Consider the following 18,775-nt stretch of genomic DNA (forward strand, 5'->3'; position numbering starts at 1 on the left):
GTAGCGGCAAGTGTACAGCCAAACAGCTTTGCCAGTTCTTAACCAAGATGTCTCTTTCCAAGTAAAGTCTGGGGGTGGGGGGCAGTGGGAGAGAAAGGAGGAACACAGCATCCCAACAGTGAACAAAAATGGTGGGCATGCATCACCATTTTTAGCATCCCTCGCAATTGGCTTTAACTGCCGTCTCTGTGCAGTGTAAATGCTGTTAAAACGGCTGATTAATACGGGGACACCAGCATACTCCTTAAGCCTCAGAACAGAATGTTCTTGCTTGGAGCACTTTTGTATTCAGGTGACGCACAAAGACACCAACAGCAAATTGAATGGGTGGAAACGCTGCAGGAATCTGTTGTGGAGAGGACAGACTTCACACTCGCTGGAGCCACCAAAGCAGCAGTAGCAGAGGGGACTGCTCAAAAGGACCCCACTGCCTCAGATGCTACACACACACACACACCAGCCACTGGCAGGCATTAATGAGCTAGCCAGAAGGCCTCAAGCCTGTCCAAAGTTGTAACTCTGTTTTAGAGGAAGTGAAATCCATAAAAGGAGAGGGAAACCACGCCAACACATTCAGGCAGATCAAGGAGATTTGTAATTTCAAAGATGAAATTGACTGGACCGTCCACATGCTTCTACTAGTGGACAAGAACAGCAACTGGCAAGAGTGGGAGTTGACAGTGGATGAGGGCCATTTGGTAGAACTTTTCCAAGCAGAAATGACTCACTGATAACTCCCAGTAGCATACGGGGGGAAGAGCCCTCTGGCTCAGTAGAGTATTCTCAGGACACATCTAGCTGATGCTGTAGAACTTGGCCCCCACCTACTGGCAGCAGAAAACACCCGAAACAGAATCCTCTGCTCCCCCCACCCTTTAAAGGAAAGGGATGCACAACAAGAACTATTTTAAAAGCTGCATTTAATTGGAACCTCCCTTTCACTGCTCTTTTATTCTTACACAAAAAGCAATTAAGAAAATGGTTACAGGAGATCGAATGAAGCATTTGTACACACATCATTGTCAACAAAAATCATTCAATCTAGGGGCGGGTCCACCCCAAACCACAAAACACTCAAGGCATGTAAAAAGAAAAGAAAGGAGTTTCTAGGCAGATGGACAATATCAAAATGGACTTCAAAAGAGATGAAGATGCCCTCTCAATTGTGTCTTCATCTTAACTACTCAACAGGAGTAGGGGAGAGGGCCTTAAAGCCCCCACTCCGAGTTTCAAAGGAAGGCCCACCCTTTCCTTTGCTATGGAGAAAAGGGGAGAAAACTGGCACTCCCCATATCAACTGCAGTGCATGCGACGTCCAGCTTCAGAGAAAGAAATCTACGGAAATAATCCATTTGCTTCTTTAACTCTACTGACAAGACTTTTCCGTGATGGGAGATACATGTGGCCATGGAAAACTTGTGTCTCTTAGATGAGGTTAAAAATCTAATTCTGTAAGAAGAACTTAAAATGAACAAAAACCACTGTCCCAACCCAGAGGGCAAGGCAGGTAGAGCTGCATCTAAACACAGAAGGGGCCTTGCCACCGTTGCTACCACCATGGCTAGACCTGGCAGTTTCACATGGACTTTCCCAAACTTTAGGATGGTGGTGCAGACCTCACTTCATGGGATGGGGGGAGGGAGAGACTCAGCACTAGTGTCCTGATGGGCAAGTTCTGCTACTGAAGTACACCAGTCAGTCATCAAAAAAGGATTCTGACAAGAGTCACACACCTCTCTAAGTACAGAGTAAGGAGGGGGAAGAGGAACACACACTCCTCATGTGCTCCTGGCTGGGTTTCAGAAGTCTCCCCTCCAGCTCCTGGCTCCAGATTGGCAAGAAAAAACTGTATAGAAAAACCATTCTTCAGTTCTGTGGTGGGGGTGGTGGGGGAGCAGGGGGCATGCCAAACGGTGGCAAGGCTGGCACTCCAACCCCCATCATGGTGACAAAATTAGTAGGGTCCATGGGAGGCGGAGGAGGGGGAGGGGCGTACATCATGCCCGCGGAGCCAGGCGGCGGGGGCGGGGGAGGAGGCGGGGCCCCGGGCGGCAGAGGAGGCTGGACCCCTGGAGGCAAAGGCACCATGGAGGGGCTGCCTTGCATCTGTGGGGCCCCCGTAGAAGTTGCCACCGCCGCCGCTCCCTGCTGCTGCCATGGAGGGATGGCCCCGGTGCCAGCGCTCGTGGTGGTGGTGGTCGTCGTATCTAGGATTTAAAACACCAAGTGGTCACCCCAAGAGCTCAGAGCCAAGCTGCTCCCCCCCGCCCCGCATCAAGCAAGGAAATGGCCGGTCCGACCTTCTCCAAAGAGGAAAAAGACCCAGCTCATCAATAATCAACCCATAGCTAGGATACTGCTCCAATCCCCACTGACCAAGGTGATTCCCTCCTGATTTAAGATATGCCAGCTTTTCTGCCAACTTTCCCCCCAAAATTTGGCCAAGGCAAGGAGAAGTCAGGCCCTGGAGGCAGAGGGGTGGCCAATTGAGGAACGTCCTGAGGAGCCAAGCTCAGATAAACATGCAGCTGCAAATCAAGGGGGAAAGAGGCTTCTTGCAGGTGCTGAAGACCAGGCTAGAGGTCAACAACTTCCCCCAAGTGCAAGCAACGCACAGGAAGAGAGAGGGAAGAACTGGCCGGAGGCCACCAACCCACGTTTAGCTTGCCCAGAGGCAGGTCACAGAGGTGCAAAATTAAAAGAAGTGCTCTTACTCACTTTGCTGCCATGGCAAGGGAGTACTGCTGCTGGGAGGCGGGGGTGGAGGCTGCTGCTGCTGCTGCCATGGGGGAAGAGGACCAGAGGGAGGCGGGGGAGGCTGACCACTGGGTGGAGGGGGCGGAGGGGGCATCATACCCATCGGAGGCGGCATCATACCTGCAAGGTCAGAGCCAGAAAGACAGTTAAGTAGAACCGGGTAACACCCACACACATACTTTGTGTGCCCCCACCTCAATTGGAAAAAGAAACAAACAGGTTTCTCACCTTTTCCTTGGAGGCGATAGACCCCAGAGCCCACTGGCGCATTGCCCAGGTACTGATCTTAAGGGAATGAGAGACCATAGCTTTAGCAACAGTTGGAATTGATGAGCTCCACCAGCCCAGGTCCTCATGACAAAGTCAGCCACCAGCAAAAATAAACGAGACTGGGCTATGGAAGGGCAAGGCTCATCAGCCCATGCGGCTGTACTGAGGTTGACCATACCCATTCCCAAGATCGCCAAGGCTCACCACCCCCCTTCAGTAGGCTCCCCGTGGTGTTCTGGATTGTACTCACCCATGTGATGGGGCCCGGGGGGGCCGTGAGGATGTGGTCCCTGGTTCATTGGTGGGTTGTGAGGCTGCATCCAAGGTGGAGGGCCGTTGGGGTTGTGCTGCATTGGGTGACCCCCATGTCCTCCCATATTTGACATGTGGTGGGGGAAATTGTGAGGACCACCAGGCCCTCCAGGTCCCCCTCCTCCTCCTCCACCACCGCCTCCACCTCCGCCACCACCATGCATGCCATGGAAGGGCCTGTTTTCAGAGGGACCAGAGTTCATCCATGGCGGGCGGTTCTAGGAGAGAGATGGAAACGAGCAGTTATTCCAAGGAGGTAAGAACAAACGAGGAAGACCACAGGCCATGTACACTCTGCACTAGAAGTGAATTCCTCATCGGTCAGTGCAAAGTATCAAAATCCTAACCCCTGTCCAAGGGGAATATCTGCTCACCCCTCACCACAGGACTATGAAATTTCAGCAAGCAGTGCTCAAGTGTTTTAAAACTTACCTTTGCAGCCATGCCAAAATTAACGACACCCCCACCCGTCCAAGGATGTTACACTTTTTACTTCCACATAACACAAACAGTCTTCCTAGACCATAACAAACACTTCTGATGTCCTGCCAGGCACACTGGCTCAATTCAATCCTATTATTCCTTTTTGAAAGACTTGAAGAATCTACTCCCATGACTTCTAATCTGCCCTCACCAAGACCTTCCACCTAGAGAAGCCCATGACTACTCACAGGAGGTGGCTGGTTGTTTCCCGGCCCCGAAGGTCTTGGACCACTTGGCAGTGGTGGATTGGAAGGTCCAGAAGATGATCCCACCGATGCTGGGACAGGAGCTTCTCCCAACTCAGCCATCAAAGACAGGTATTCCTTGTCCATGCGTGCTTTATCCTGAGCTGACTGAGGGTCTCCAGGCCTGGAAGGAGAAAGCCAGTTACTGGAGGCTCTGTACCAGACAGAGGCCAAGATCCCAACTTCAATATCGAAAACACCCAAGTCCTGAGTTGGACAGTAATCCTCCCCTCCTGGCCAATTATGGGTATCTTCACTTCTACCAGAAGCTATTTAAGGCACCCATAGAATTCTAGAGTTGGAAGAGACCACAAGGGTCATCTACTGCAGTAATCTTTTTGCTCAACGTGGGGATTGAACCCACGGCCCTGAGATTAAGAGTCTCATGCTCTACCGAGTGAGCTATTCCAGGGATGAAAGACCTACATTAAATCTTCACAGATGCTCACACCTTGTCACAGGCATGATGCCCTGCTCCTCGCTCTGGAGCACAAGCAGTGCAATTTTCAGGCCTTCCCAGCTGAGGCTTACCGGGCAAATTTGCAATCTGATGCAATGTGGCCAGCTCCTCCACACTTGGTACACACAGTGGTGTTGGTGATGCTGCGAGTCTCAGTGTTTTGCCATGGACGCAGAATTCTGAAGTGGGACAGTAATAAGAAAAGATTGGTAACTGACCCGAGCTCCTTTCCAGTGGGCGAAATTGGGCACTGACCAATATGCACCTGTTGTCATCTTCACGCAGTGTCCCGTTGAGGCGGGCCAGTTCCCGCAGCTGCATCTTGCGCAGATCATTCTGGTCCTCTGGAGTTTCAATGCCTTGCTTCAGAATGTTACGGATCTAGAAGAGGAGAGGAGTGTATGTTGCTCTATCATTAAGACTGGATCACTGGCCGCTTACCATGGTCCTTCCAAGGGGCATGCAGGAAACTTCCAAAACACCCACCAATGCATGAGATAGGGAGGATCACACAGTGTTTTGTTGCTTGGCCCTCTGTGTCCTTTACCTGTTCCACTGCCTTCTTCACATTCTCCATGGTGTTAGCTGTGACCAAAGCATGAAGTGGCTCATCTTCACCAGGCAACATCTGGCCATCTTTCCGGCCCACCTTCCCTTCTTTCACAGACCCTTTGCCTCTGATCATAATCTTAGCATTGCACTCCTTCTCAATGTTCTTCAATGTGTTCCCTCTAGAATGGGGAGAACCCAAATCCAAGAGTTGAAATCAACAGCCAACACTCTGAGTGTCTTCAAAAGAGAAAAGGCACTCCCACCACTAACAGCTTCAGAAACAAACAACTAGGAGGCTATCTTGCAATCTTGAAGTCAGGGGGAATAAATTTCAGTGATAAGGAAACAACACAGCTAAAGGAACCTAATCCTATTGCTACTGTACAAGGTTTACAAAATAGGTTCCAAGGATCAGCCTTGCCTCATAATTAAAGTCTTAATCATTCAGGAAATATTGTGGGGAGAAACAGAAAATTTACAGTATGCCTGCTGAATTTACTAAGGATCAATAGTGACACATTAAACTAGACATTTTATCTGATCAGAGGAAAAACTTCACGAGCTAAAGCAATTCTCACATATCCAACATTCTACACCACCACCCCATGACATCAAGACCATTTCCCAAAACCTTCCCATGATTCTGGACTTGCCACTTCTCAACTCTTAATTATCCACCCTCCATGGAAGAAACACATGCTCTTACCTGGGTCCAATCAGAAGCCCAACGAAGTTAATCTCGGGATATTCATCCTGTGGGATCATCACCTTATCACTCACTCGAGTTGCTGGAGGTCTGCAAAGGATTAGACAGCAAGTGTCATGCATGGTTGTCCCCAACAACAAACCCCTGCCAAGCTCAAACTGACAACCCTTGAAAACAATTCAAAACAAAGAGGCCCTGGGATAGCACCAGTTGAGAGGCCATAATCAGTTCATTTATTTTATTAAAAATGCTATTACTACTTGTTTAAAAAAAAACCCCTCAAAGTGGTTGAGCAAATGATTCTACAATGGCTGCTAATTTTGATAAAATACAAACCAGACCACCTAAGATTTTCAGACACCCTGTTGAGAGTGCCCCCAGCTTTCAGGATCTGGTGAGTGAGAATGCAGAGCAGGGTCTCCTCAGCTGCACTGCCTCACCTTCTGAGCTCTCCTCTTTGTTAACTTGTCAGATATCCAGATGTGTCTAGGTGACTGCCAAAGACCTTTCAATTCTTTATTTTGACGGTATTTGACTGACTATAATGTCATTTGCTGAGTCTTCTTAAGAAATGTCTTTTACTCAGTTTTGATTTATGTGAAATGCTGCTAAGCAAGCTCAAAGTGACTGTGAAGCAAGCTAGATCCATTTCAAGTAATAGGCTGGGCAAGAAAGAAGCTACCCCCAACCCTAAACTTGTCTTTCTCCCCCAGTTTACTTGTAATCAGCTGGTGGCTTGAAGTCTGGGTTGAGCGCCACCATCTCTGTTATCAGGTTGTGCCTCTCCTCTTCCAGTTTCTTGCGTGTACGGAATTCACGGGTGTTCAAACGCTTCCCCTCGCTATTGTAAATCGGTTCAGGGGAAGGAGACCTGCAGAGGAACAATCTCCAGTTATTTCTCATGCAACTGAACCCTTGAGGCTATTTATTAAGTACAGGCTTCCCCTCAACTCTAGCACAATTTAGAAAAATAAAATGAAATAAGAGACCACAGGAAAGGAAGGTGTAAACTCACTCATGCCCATTAATGCCTCATGGACAAGGCGGCTGTAGCAAACCACTGCCTGCTACCAGGAAGAAAAAAACTGGGGTATTTTATTGGGTAAGGAGGGGTGCAGAAAAGGGAGTGGGGTCACACACAGCCATGACAACAGCTCTGCCATGAGTGTGCCTGTTGTTAAAAAAGGGGAGGGGGGGCAGGGAAGATGGAGAAAGTTGATTCACACAAAGAACAAACTTTCCAACTTCATTATTCCATGGAGGCAAAGAATTAGAAAGAACCCTGGTGCAGGAGGTAAATCAATAAAGAATTATTCATGTTAACCCTGGACTTTTTAACATCAGAAAAGTAACAAGACAGGTTAAGCTTCTATCAAACCCTTTCTGGCAATACAAATTATGTCTATTTCACTGGCACCACGTGGACGGGTCAAGGCTTCTGTCCTGGCTTTACCTCCATTTTGCTGGCTGCATCAAGGCCGACTGAACCTGTTTACTGTGTTTAAGAGTTAGAGAACTGGGGTGGGTACAAGTTCAACAAGCCCACCCTTCTCATGCCACAGTCTGGGCCTGTAAACCGCTAGAGACAGACCTGCTTTCTCCATGTAGTTTAGATGCCCAGAGGTTCTAACAAATAAAAATGTTATAACTAAAATTAAAAAGAGTCAGTTTGATTTATCACAGCTGCACTTGCGGTAAAAAAGCCACACTTAGAATTCTGCTTAAGTTTATGGATCTTTTTCCAAACATATTGAAATAAAAATTTAGAGTTAGCTGCAAGAAGGGAAGAGATATTGGTCATGTTATCAAAAAAATACATCCTTGAAGTAATCAGAAACCTAAACCTTGGGATTTTAGTTAGACAATCTTTCTTTCTAGTTGGTTAAAGGATTGATTAGAGCCAGTTGATCCCAATGTCTTCTCAGCCTGAAGTGAATCATCAACACAAGAATATGAAATAAAAAGGTCAGATTTTGTAAGGAGTGATCACATCTATATTACACCTCCGTTTCTAGGACCTGAGAAGGCTTAACAGTCCCAAAGCAATGTGAACAATTTTATCTCCCCCAGTCAGCATTCACTAATAAGTTTAAAATAAACCCATTCACTAGCTGAGTAGATCCTTTTAAACACAAAGACATGGGTAATTAATAAATTGATGGTTCCAAGATTAAACCTTCAGGAAAAGTTTAACGCTGAATGTATCTAATAGCTTCATGCCTTTAGTAAGAGCTGTCTTTCTGCAAGCGAGGTAATTCACTTTTACTATATGTTAATGGCATCATGTATTTTAGCCAGTATGGTCTCAGTTCAAGAACATCTTATGTATACATGACAGTAACTGCAGCCCCCACTCCCACCCCACATTCTGTATTAACCTTCTGTTACATTAAGACCCAACACCTCATGTTACTCTTCTAAAGCACAAAAATAAGGCATATAAATCTGCTCCCACCAAGAATGAGTTCACCTGTCAAGTTTAACCCAAAGCCCATTATGGGAGTCCAAAAGGTATTCCTCAACTGTATTTTTAAAACTAAAATAGGCGATACCAGGCCCCAAGAACTAGAGCTGAAAGCTCTTTTCTTTTGCAAGGCATCCAAAACTACTAGCAGCCTCACCATGTTTATTTACGGTCCCAAATAACTGTTTCAGTTGGGCTAAATTTAAGGGGAAAGTGTATTCCACTTCAAGAACAAGAATTAGTTTACAAGTTGTGCAACATGCTATAACACAACAATTTCCTGATTATACCTTCTGATAAAGAAATTAATGTTTACAAGCCAATTTAAAAACGAATCAAACACAGAAGTTATTTTGTTGGATGACACTGAAAGCCCAACAAAACCACAGGTGTCCAATTCGGCATACTGCAGGTGCAGTACTGCTTGGGCCCCAAATCCCAAGATATTGGCCAATGCTGTGTAGTAGCTGCTACCAAAGAAATTGGTTAGTACCCATCTGGTTTAAAAACCATGCTCAGCCACCACTTGAAAAGTACTGTAAAATCAGCTGTCAGAAAAAGTTTCCAGGCTGCTCAGACTCAGTGACTGTGCTGAGGATTCCTCAGTGTGAACCTGCGAGAAAAACCTCTGGACACTTGCCCAAGACCAGCACTGAACAGGTTAAAATTAGTTGGCCACCATGTATGTATCTTTTTCTTAGGTCGGGTTAAATAATTGCAAACTACAGACTTAGAAATCCTCAAGCAAGGATGGAACCTTTATCCCTTTCTGGTTTTACCTTCCCTAGCAAGTAAGATCTCAGCTACCATCTCTGACAAATTAGACCACTGAAGACATTTCATTAGGAAGAAATTGCATTGAACTGACATTATGATGCCACCAAAAAATTATTGAAAAAGGTAAAAAATGTTACTGTCAGCTGGTTAAAACTGTTTCCCAACCTGTCCTCAGGGTTAGGGGGGATGCCCAGGTCTCCTGTGCGCAGTTTACGAGTCAGGTCTTCTATCTGCAGTTGCACTGGAAGAAACCAGGTTAGGAAAGAAAAAAGGATGGAAAAAAAGACAATGTTACCAAAAAACATCTCAAATCTCAACATCAAAGCATGAAGAACTGGAGAATTTGCAAGGGATGACTGATACTTCATCAATATAAAGATCAGGAGACCCTACAATGTTATTTCAGTCAAATATGTTCATCAGGATTCCAGAACAGTCCCTCATTATTTCTAGCAAGTATTCAAAAAACATTACACATCAGGAAGCAAAGCATTCATCTGAGAGTTAGCAAAAAATAAAATAATATATCTGATCTTTGTGAATCTTATTTCCAGCCTACTGAAAGATAATCATCCCAACTTTCTATAATTGGCATTGGACAAAGACTTCTAGTAGGAAGCATGGGCATCACCAATGCTTACTTCTTTAAAAACATCAGAACCATCTTGCTTTGTTATGAATGCATTGGTCAATCTAAGATGGAACTTTGAAACTGCACAGATCATACCCGATTAGCAGAAGCTGTCTCTTTCTTGAGATTCTGTCATATTGGCCATGCTTCTGCATGTATTAGGTAACCCTTTGCTAACTAGCAAACACTAAACATTGAACTGCATAATTAAAGGAAAGCATGCTTTAATTTTCTGGTTATCCAATACTGCACAAAGACAACCGAACACCCAGTACTAACAGATGTCAAACATGTACCAGTCAATTTTTACACCCAGAATAAAAAAAAAATTACTCTGGTTCATCCAACATAGCGCAAGGATTAGTATTTGCTCAACTAGTGAAGAGTATCAAAGGCAGAGCAGCAACTGGTTTGGGATTCAGAACCGAAGCCCCTTGTTGAAGCAGCTTTGTTCAAGTCTCCCAGACATCAGTCAGGCTACAATGGAGGAAATGGTTTGTAGACTGCGAGCCAAATCACTACTAAGCAAAGGTACACCCACACCCATATTAATAAGAGACTCCTTATACATGTAACAGAACATAGAAGACGCAGATAATCCAGGCTTGACAAAACCTATCTCCAGGGCACAGCAGGCCTGGTGAGAGAAGGCCACTCAACACCACACAACCCAGCTTCTCATGAATTGCCGAGATCTTAGAGGAGGCCTCTATTTCATGCTGAGCTTTGGAGGTGGAAAAGGGTTTCTGTATACAGGAGAGGGAGGGCTGTTATCCATGTTGCACTGAGCTTTGGGAAAAACAAAAGCAGCCACTTTTGCTTGCTCCAAAGCCTAATATGATGAGACACCACCAATCCCTCTTTCCATAGGCCTCTGGCACACAAAGGGGGGGGGAGCACAAATAATGCTGGCTATGGAGCCATGTCAAATTGGGAGATTCCCCTGAAATAACTGAGAGTAACTTTGGAAGATGTTATAAAGAGCCAAAATACAAGCCAATGAATTGAAGCTGGATTTGAGTCAGTAAGCTGAAGGTGAATCCTCAAGAAGAAGCAGACCCATACTTTGGGGTCAGGTAAACTGCTGGATTGTCACTGGAGGTTCAGGTGGCCTTGGTGGCTAGGAATGCGTATTTCCAGCTTTGGCTGCTGCACCAGCTATGACCCCTTTTAGGCTGAGATGAATTAACCACTGCACTCCATGCTCTAATAACTTCCAGACTGAATTATTGCAATGCACTCTACTGTGTCTGCCCCAAGATGACTAAGAAACTTCAAGTGGTCCAAAATACAGTGACCATATTGCTGGCTAGAGTTCCATTTAGAATGCACATAATCCCTGCCTTTAAAGAGTTGCATTGGTTGCCCAATTCAAGGTGCTCACATTAGCATTTTAAAGCCTTAAAGAGTTTAGGCCCCCAAATTCTGCAAGACCATCTCTTTCCCTAAAGATGCTCTCAGGTGTTGTGTTCAGCAAACAGAGGCCCTCTTGGTAGTTCCACCACCCTCAGAAGTTCAGACATGATGGCCCTGATGAGGTCGTTCTCTGCAGCAGCCCCTAAGTTGTAGAATTTCCTTCTCAGAGATGTGTCTGGCACATTCACTGTATATCTTTTGTCGTCCCCTGAAGATGCACCTCTTTACACTGGCCTTTGACGCCCAAGATAAAATAATAGAATGAGCCCTAAATACATTTAAGTGTAAACTGTCTTAACTGATTTTAATATTGTGTTTTTATATTATTGTGACATCCCTTAAAATGAAATCCAACAATGCCAGAAAATGCAACTAGCTGTCAGTTTCTCCAGCCACAATCTTACAAATGAGATATTAAGTGGCTGAGCTTTGTACATACATCAAAATATAATCATGATGTATGTGAGCCAAAACCAACAGAAAAATTGGTACTAAAAGATTTCCTTCATTATTTTAGGCATTGGCAAACCTTATCTAATCAATAATTGAAAACATCTAGATTCTTCAGTTGATGTTAAACGTGAAAACAAATGTGGGGCTGAAACACCGTTGGACATTAAATATTATGTTATGGAGACATGAGAGAACTTAATGAACAAATATGTTATTTACTGGTTATCACACAAGACATATTATGAACATCATTTGTGTGTCACCAAGGCTTCTCAATGTGGATTATAACTGAGAAAGCCTGCCATCCTTAGCAAATACATTTCCAAGAATGCAGAAAACAACCTAAAGTTCATCAGCCATTTTTTCTCCTCCAGGCCAGGCAGTGTCTAGCTCTACTGTAGAATCTCAAACTTTGTTCCCACTTATTCATCTTAAGTAAGAGACATGAAAAACCTTCAACAAGCTCTAATCTCCAGTTACTTCGTGTTTGATCTCCTTGAAGTAAACATAATTTGAAAAGGTTCAAGCAAATCAATCACCTGTTGAAATCAATAGAGTTGACCATGGCAAAGTTCAGAAAACGATGGAACTTATTTCCAGAGCTTGCTCACAAGCAAAGCTTTGGTTTTTTAAAAATTGTTTTTCCTTTACTGAAATGCTGTAATACTATGTTTTTTTGACACTGGTATTTCATCTCTCACATTAATGGTATATTAATGGTATATTCTCTTTCACATAGAAGGAGCCTTCCTCACTCCCTTATTACAGATGTGCATGTACCTTTGTGATAATATTTAGGCTCAATAAAGGTCACACATTCCTCTGCCTCTTTACCTAGTTCTGTTGTGGACTACAAGGCCCATCTTCACCATACCAGTTAGTTAAGCAAGTGGAGCACTCGTATCTTCGCATAGACTGAGAATTCTGACCCAATTCTATCCATTTACAGACAGAGCTGTTTGTTAGCAGAGTCTGACAGAGCTGCTCAATTACATATCAGAATTTATTTTTAATGCATTTCTAAACCAAATGGTTCAACAGCAGGGCTGCTCTCTTTGCTCATTTCAAGCCAACCATTCTTTCGCCCACATCGATTCTCTACCAGATCTGTAAAAACTATTAAATTAGTACCAAGTTACTGTTAATAAGAATATAAGGTAAGGATCAGGTAGTGTAGCTTGGTTAAGCAAAGCCTAAGTAGAGGTAAATTAAAAATAAAAAAACAACTTCAGAAATGTTAAGAAAACTGACTCTTCAGGAATGCAGTGCAGAGCACAAGGTAACAACCAGCTTTTCCAACTTGCATTAAGTGGCACACCTTTTCAATACAGAAACTTTGACCGACTCAAGAGAGAATATTCTGCACTGTATAAACATTGACTTAACCTTGAAAATTGTGCAAGCCTTTAGAGCAGTAAAGCAGCTCTCAGCAGTATTATGGATAGCTATACTTTATATATCAAAATTCTCAGTGATTTATGCATAAGAAAGGAGTTAAAGCTTATTGTGCAATCCTAATGAGATGAACAGTAATTAAATGGCCTTATGTTCAGGGGAAAACCTTGGTTTATTGAGAAGGCAAGGACTGTACCATGTAATGTAACACCAGAGCACACTAGAATGATTTCAGTCGGAGTACTGATCAACAGTCACAAATAAACAGTCACACCACATTTCTCAATACAAATAATGCAAATAACGTTCTCTGTTCCACATACAATACAGTATCATTTGTCACTCCCCAGTTTTCACAGTTAACAGTTCCAACATCATGATTCCCACAGAACCGAACAGTGTCTCTTTCCCAGCAATTGTGTACGTGAGTACAGATCCACAAACTAACCTAGCGAAGCCCACCCATCAAAAATCAGAAGTTAGGGGGCTCTCCCTGCTTTTGAGTGGCATCAACAATCTTCACCACCTTGGAGTATCAATTTTAGCTTTAAAGAATTAGCATAGCAACATAAGAGAAAGTCAGAAGGGAACCATGGTTAGGTTAGTTTACAATATTCCACTGCAAAAGAGGTACTTGCTTCCAACAATACAGCTTGAAAAGGGACTCTTAGTGTTCTCTGTTAGCAGGGAGTCTGTGAAGCTAATAAGAGACCCTCCTGATTAGATTTTAATGGCCAATTAAGTAAATGTCAGCAAGTTTCATTCCCCAGCACCTCAAAGGACTTTAGCTTTTCTACTGTGCCTGTGGAGGACACTCTTTCACCCAAACAGTACAAGGAGCTAGGATGGCGCACAATTCACTCTGAGCAGAGACATGAATATTCATCTATTTTAAGAAATGAAAACAAGGCTGGAATAACTTGAGCCCTTAAAAGCACAATTTTTTAATGCCTCAGACGCACACAACCAAAAATAGTGTCTGGATCAGTACTGACATGAACAAATGAAAACAGGAAAAGAACGAGTATTTACCTATATAAGCTCTCTCTTGTTCACGGGTAAGCCCAGGAGGGATAACTGTGGGCATTCCAGGGATGACAGTCTTCTGGTCCATGGTATCTTGGTTCCATCTGCTCCTCTTCCTCTTTTTATTGGGAAAATCTGCAGACAGATAGGTTTCTTTAAAGGAACAGTTAATATGTGTCAAAGTTCAATTTGGCTTTAAGATAGCCTTAGTTAGCATTGTTCAAGTTCCCCACCATGGCATATTATTATTATTATTATTATTACCCCACCCTTTACTATCAGGTCCCAGGGTGGGTTACAGCAATTTAAAATTCAATATTAAAAAACAATTTTAACAGAACAAATTAGTCCTGTGAGTATTGGGCGATATACAAATATTATTATTATTAATAATAATAATAAAAAGTAGTAGTAGTAGTCGGGGGAAGAGTGACAAGGTCCTGAAAGCATATCACAAGCGCCCACAGCGTAACAAAACCATCTCTATTCTTTCAATGATCAAGCTCCCACACAGATAAAATGGACAATGGGGTCTCTTGCAATCTGGGAACCAACTCTTTAGTTCCTTTGGATTTCAAAGTCATTTCAGTTTAGGCATGCTGTGTCTCTTGAACAAGCCTTTTCTTCTTTTTATAACTTGGCTAATGCCTGTGGCTTTTAGGTGAGCATGCAGTTAATTAATCTTACTAAAGACTCCAAAAAGAAAGCAAGAATTACATGCCCTTTCAACATTAATAAACAATCCAAAGTCAAACTGCGAAGTACAGTAATATATTCTCAGAGATGAAACTGTTGCGAAGGTAAGACAGTTCAAAAAGGGATACAGAAACAGCACACAAAGTAGCCTTGCCCCCATATTATGGACATAAAGCTACTACAGTACTACTTAGTTCTAGATCAGCAAACATTTGGAACATGAAAGCCTACTACTTATTTCTCCACATACCCTGGTACATATCTCAAGTAATTTGCTTAATTATTAAACAGTATTTGCACCAAATGAAGCACTGCAAAATTACATGAATGACAGTTCCTTCAGATGTGTGACATTTTCCACAGAATTACAATCTACTTACAAAACTTTTTGTCTTATTCCAAGATTTTGAAAATGATTTTTCCTGGAGAACATTAAAATCAGGGTAAAATTAACTGCCCTTAAAAATGATATGCGTTAGAAAAACAGAAGCTTTATTACGCAATTCTTTAACAATCCTACAACTAGGCTGCATTTTGTCCATCCTTATCCACAGGGAAAGTGAGCTTTTTCAAAGGCACCAACACACCAGATTACACCTCCCTTAAACCCTGTCCACTGTTTAACTAGAAATCTCTCTCAAACCATAATAAGCACAATTATATTTGTTTTTATAACACATTGATTCTTCTCCAGCCCCCATTTTAACCTCACAGCAATCCTGAGAGGTAGGTTGATGAGTCCAAGGCCACCCAGTGAGCTTGGAAATTCGAAACTTGGGTGTTCCCAGTCCTATTATTATTAACAGTAATAAAGCCACACCAGCATTTTATTATTCGTTCCTCTTTCATTCAATCCACTCCAACAATCCTTCTCTAGCTCCCTGTGTTTAATGTCACGCTTACTAGAATCATGTTTGTAAACATAACACGAAGGAAATGAGATGAAAGGGAGTTCAAAATCCCTCTATCTGGCTTCATCGGTGACATCTGGTTAAGTTCTCTGATGTGCAGCTAGCTCTTTAGGAGTTAAACTTGGTTTCTTTTTCTTTTAAATTGAGTTATTACATTTGACCAGAAACCCTAACCTATGCCTGTAACAGGAACATGAAAATCCCTAAAATAAGGAGCACTGAAACTACCATTAGAAGCTGCAGAGGAACCACGTGGCAATCCTACCCCGAAGGGCCACGTCGCCTATTTTACACACAGCCTGGTGTGGCGGCTCAGGAGACTGTCTTTTTTGAGAGACCTCTGGGCCCCGCTCCTCCTCCGAAGCGATCTCGGGGCAGTCACTTTCTCACACCCCTCTAGCCCAACCTAGCAGGGTTGCTGTGATGGCAAAGGATGCCTCTCGAGCCAGTCTCCCCCCCCTGTGCGTTTGACCTGCTTCGCGGGGCTATAGCATGGAGACGCGGGAGGAAGTATCCTCCCCTCCATTCTCTACCTAGCCCAGTGTTCCCCAACCTTGGGCCTCCAGCTGTTTTTGGACTACAGTTCCCATCATCCCTGACCACTGGTCTTGCTAGCTAGGGATTATGGGAGTTGTAGTCCAAAAACAGCTGGAGGCCCAAGGTTGGGGAACACTGACCTAGCCTACCTAAAAGAGGAAAGAGGGGCCTCTTGTACAGCGAGGCATTCATACCAACAGCGATCAACTAATAGTAATAAAGCGTTAGGCGGCGCTGGCGGCCGCGTGCCATTCCTCCCTCCGACTTGCCTTGGTTCCCGGCCCCGGCCTGTCCGCCCTCGTCCTGCTGCTGGAGGTGGTGGAGGTGCTGCGGGCCTTGCGGCGGGGGCTGCTGCTGCTGTTCCAGGCCCAGCGGGGGCTGCGGCGGGGGCGAGGGGAAGCGGTACTGGCTATACTGGGCCTGTTGAGCCTGCTGCTGCTGCTGGGCCGGCGGTGGCGGCGGCGGGGGCTGCTGCTGCTGCTGCTGGGGAGGCGGCTGGGGCTGCTGCGGTGGCGGCGGCGGAGGAGGAGGAGGCGGCGGCGGTGGCGGCGGGAGGGCGGCGAAGGGGAAGGCGGCGGCCGCCATGAGGCTGGGGATGGCGGGCTGAGGCTGGGCCTGCGCGGGGCCCGGCGGCGGCGGTGGAGGCGGGGGCCCTTGCATGACCAGGCCCGGCGGAGGCAGCGGGTAGCCGGCCTTGCCCGGCGGCGGGGGCGGGTGGAGCTTCCCCAGCGGCGTCGCGTTCGCTCCAGTCGCCATAGACGGAGAGACACACGCAATGGCGCCTGCCGCGATTTCGCGAACCTTCCACGCCAAAGTCTTCCCTCACAAAGGCGGGAGGCGGCGATTGGTCGCAGGACCCGTCCTTCGAGCTCCCGCGCACCATCCCGTTGGGCAAGGTTCGTGTCGCTCAGCCCGCGCCGTGAGGCGATTGGAAGAAGGGCGTGTTCGCGGGAAAGGGATTGGCAGGAAGGCAACGGAAAGGCAGGACTGAAGTGGATTGGGTGGGTCGGTTGTCGCTCAGCTATCAACCGCGCCGCCGTGGTCATGGATTGGCTGTGAAGCACGGTGGGCGGGAAACGTAGCTGAAAAGAAGAGAGACTCGAAACTGCGAGGAACTCTGATTGGTTGTACTTGAGACCCCCCCCTCCTCCCGCCTCTCGGGTTACTACGCTTTCTGCGTTTGCAGGAAGGACGTTAAGAAGGGGTGACGTCAAGGAGCTCGTTATCTGTCATTGGATAACAGTTTAAGGTGGCCGGGGTGGAGTGAACCTTTGGTTCAGAGAGTTTATTAGCAAGGAGCTGAAGCGGCTCACTTGCCCAGCGCAGAGGCTTATGGGAAAGCAGGAGTTTGAGCCTGCGGGGTCCTTAAAGGATTCTGGGAGGCTCGCCTTTTAAGTCAAGGCCCAAGATAGAGCAACTCATTTCAGTTCAAGGGCCACACGTTATCTCATGGAAATGCTCTCGGGGGCCACATTCGAGTAGTGGGCGGGGCTAGAGGGGAAAGTATGGGCGTGGCTTGATTTTAAAAACCCACCTTTATTCAGTGGCCTATGATATGTCTGTCTTTGTATTTATTGCAGGAGTGGGGAACTTCCAGTCCAAGAGCCCCACAGGGCCCAGTAGGGACACCCAACTGCCCTGCACCTCACGTCATTCATGCCTTCCATGATGTCATACATGCCCATGTGGGAAAGGACAGTGCTTCAAAGGAAGAATTGGGAGCTTTAAACTGTGTTCCCAGTTGCTTCCAGTGCTTGCAAGAAGGGAGCGCATCTGGCTCCTGGAGGGGAAACTGGTTCCCATTTGATGGGAACGGTTTTTTCCTCCCAGTACTGTTCACATGGGCAGGTTTGCAAAGGATGGGGCTGGTTGGTTGCGAAAAGTAAAGGTAAAGGGACCCCTGACCATTAGGTCCAGTCGTGGCTGACTCTGGGATTGCGGTGCTGTTTACCTTCCCGCCAGAGTGGTACCTATTTATCTACTTGCACTTTGACGTGCTTTCGAACTGCTAGGTTGGCAGGAGCAGGGACTGAGCAACGGGAACTCACCCCGTTGAGGGGATTTGAACCGCCGACCTTCTGATCGGCAAGTCCTAGGCTCTGTGGTTTAACCCACAGCGCCACCCACGTCCCACCTGTAAGATCCACCTGTAAATCATATGGCCATTTTATTTATAAACCTATTTATACACTGCTATTCATTTAAAAAAGAAAAGCATTTTACAACAATGGCACATGAAACCATACAATAAAAACCATATTTAAAAAGTTAAAGTTAGAAATCCACTAACTTACGCAAAGGTGTATTCTTAATTGCCTGCATAAACCTGATGGCACAAAAAAGCAGGCATTCAGAACTTGAAACAGATGTCTGCTGAATCTCTGTTGGCAGAGAATTCCACAGTACTGTACTGGGCCATTTCTTATTGTTGGCAGATGAGACTTACCAACTCAGAAATGAACTGATAGTATGCAAATAAAGGCCCCTCATCTGTGCCAATGGGTCAGTGATATGCAAATAGCTGCAGCCAATCGTAAGGGATCTCTTAAATCTCTGGGATGTGATTTACATGTAAGCCACCCAGAGTGGCTGGGGAAACCCAGCCAGATGGGCAGCGTATAAATAATAAAATTGTTATGTGTCCTGTGCCAGCCTTACTATTGCTCACCTGAGCAGGGGCTGCC

At 45.4% G+C, this 18,775-nt stretch overlaps 1 protein-coding gene across 6 annotated transcripts; it reads right to left on the reverse strand.

The window, feature by feature from the left end:
- Positions 1-903: 903 nt before the first annotated feature.
- On the reverse strand, positions 904-16,912 carry SF1 (splicing factor 1). Of its 6 annotated transcripts, none has more exons than XM_081174044.1 (13): positions 16,361-16,912; positions 13,954-14,082; positions 9,192-9,267; positions 6,504-6,656; positions 5,786-5,875; positions 5,075-5,258; positions 4,793-4,908; positions 4,599-4,706; positions 4,011-4,191; positions 3,278-3,557; positions 2,986-3,042; positions 2,719-2,877; positions 904-2,207 (listed from the first exon to the last, which is right to left on the reverse strand). In XM_081174044.1, the coding sequence occupies exons 1-13, from the start codon at positions 16,845-16,847 to the stop codon at positions 1,867-1,869; spliced, it is 2,361 nt and encodes a 786-aa protein (XP_081030170.1). In that variant the 5' UTR covers positions 16,848-16,912; the 3' UTR covers positions 904-1,866. The 6 variants fall into 6 exon arrangements, with proteins under 6 accessions (XP_081030170.1, XP_081030172.1, XP_081030169.1 ...); XM_081174046.1 differs by having other exon boundaries at positions 2,986-3,037; positions 13,954-14,100; XM_081174043.1 differs by having other exon boundaries at positions 13,954-14,100.
- Positions 16,913-18,775: the final 1,863 nt, after the last annotated feature.

This window comes from Podarcis bocagei (genome assembly GCF_964188305.1).
Source record: "Podarcis bocagei genome assembly, chromosome: 16".
NCBI classification, from domain to species: domain Eukaryota; kingdom Metazoa; phylum Chordata; class Lepidosauria; order Squamata; family Lacertidae; genus Podarcis; species Podarcis bocagei.

Coding starts and splice junctions, on each gene's coding strand:
- SF1 (XM_081174043.1), bottom strand. CDS start 16,847: ATGGCGACTGGAGCGAACGCGACGCCGCTGGGGAAGCTCCACCCGCCC. Junction 14,101..16,360: donor GGCCGGGGCCGGGAACCAAG/GCAAGTCGGAGG, acceptor GTTCCTTTAAAG/AAACCTATCTGTCTGCAGAT. Junction 3,558..4,010: donor GAAACAACCAGCCACCTCCT/GTGAGTAGTCAT, acceptor TCTCTCTCCTAG/AACCGCCCGCCATGGATGAA.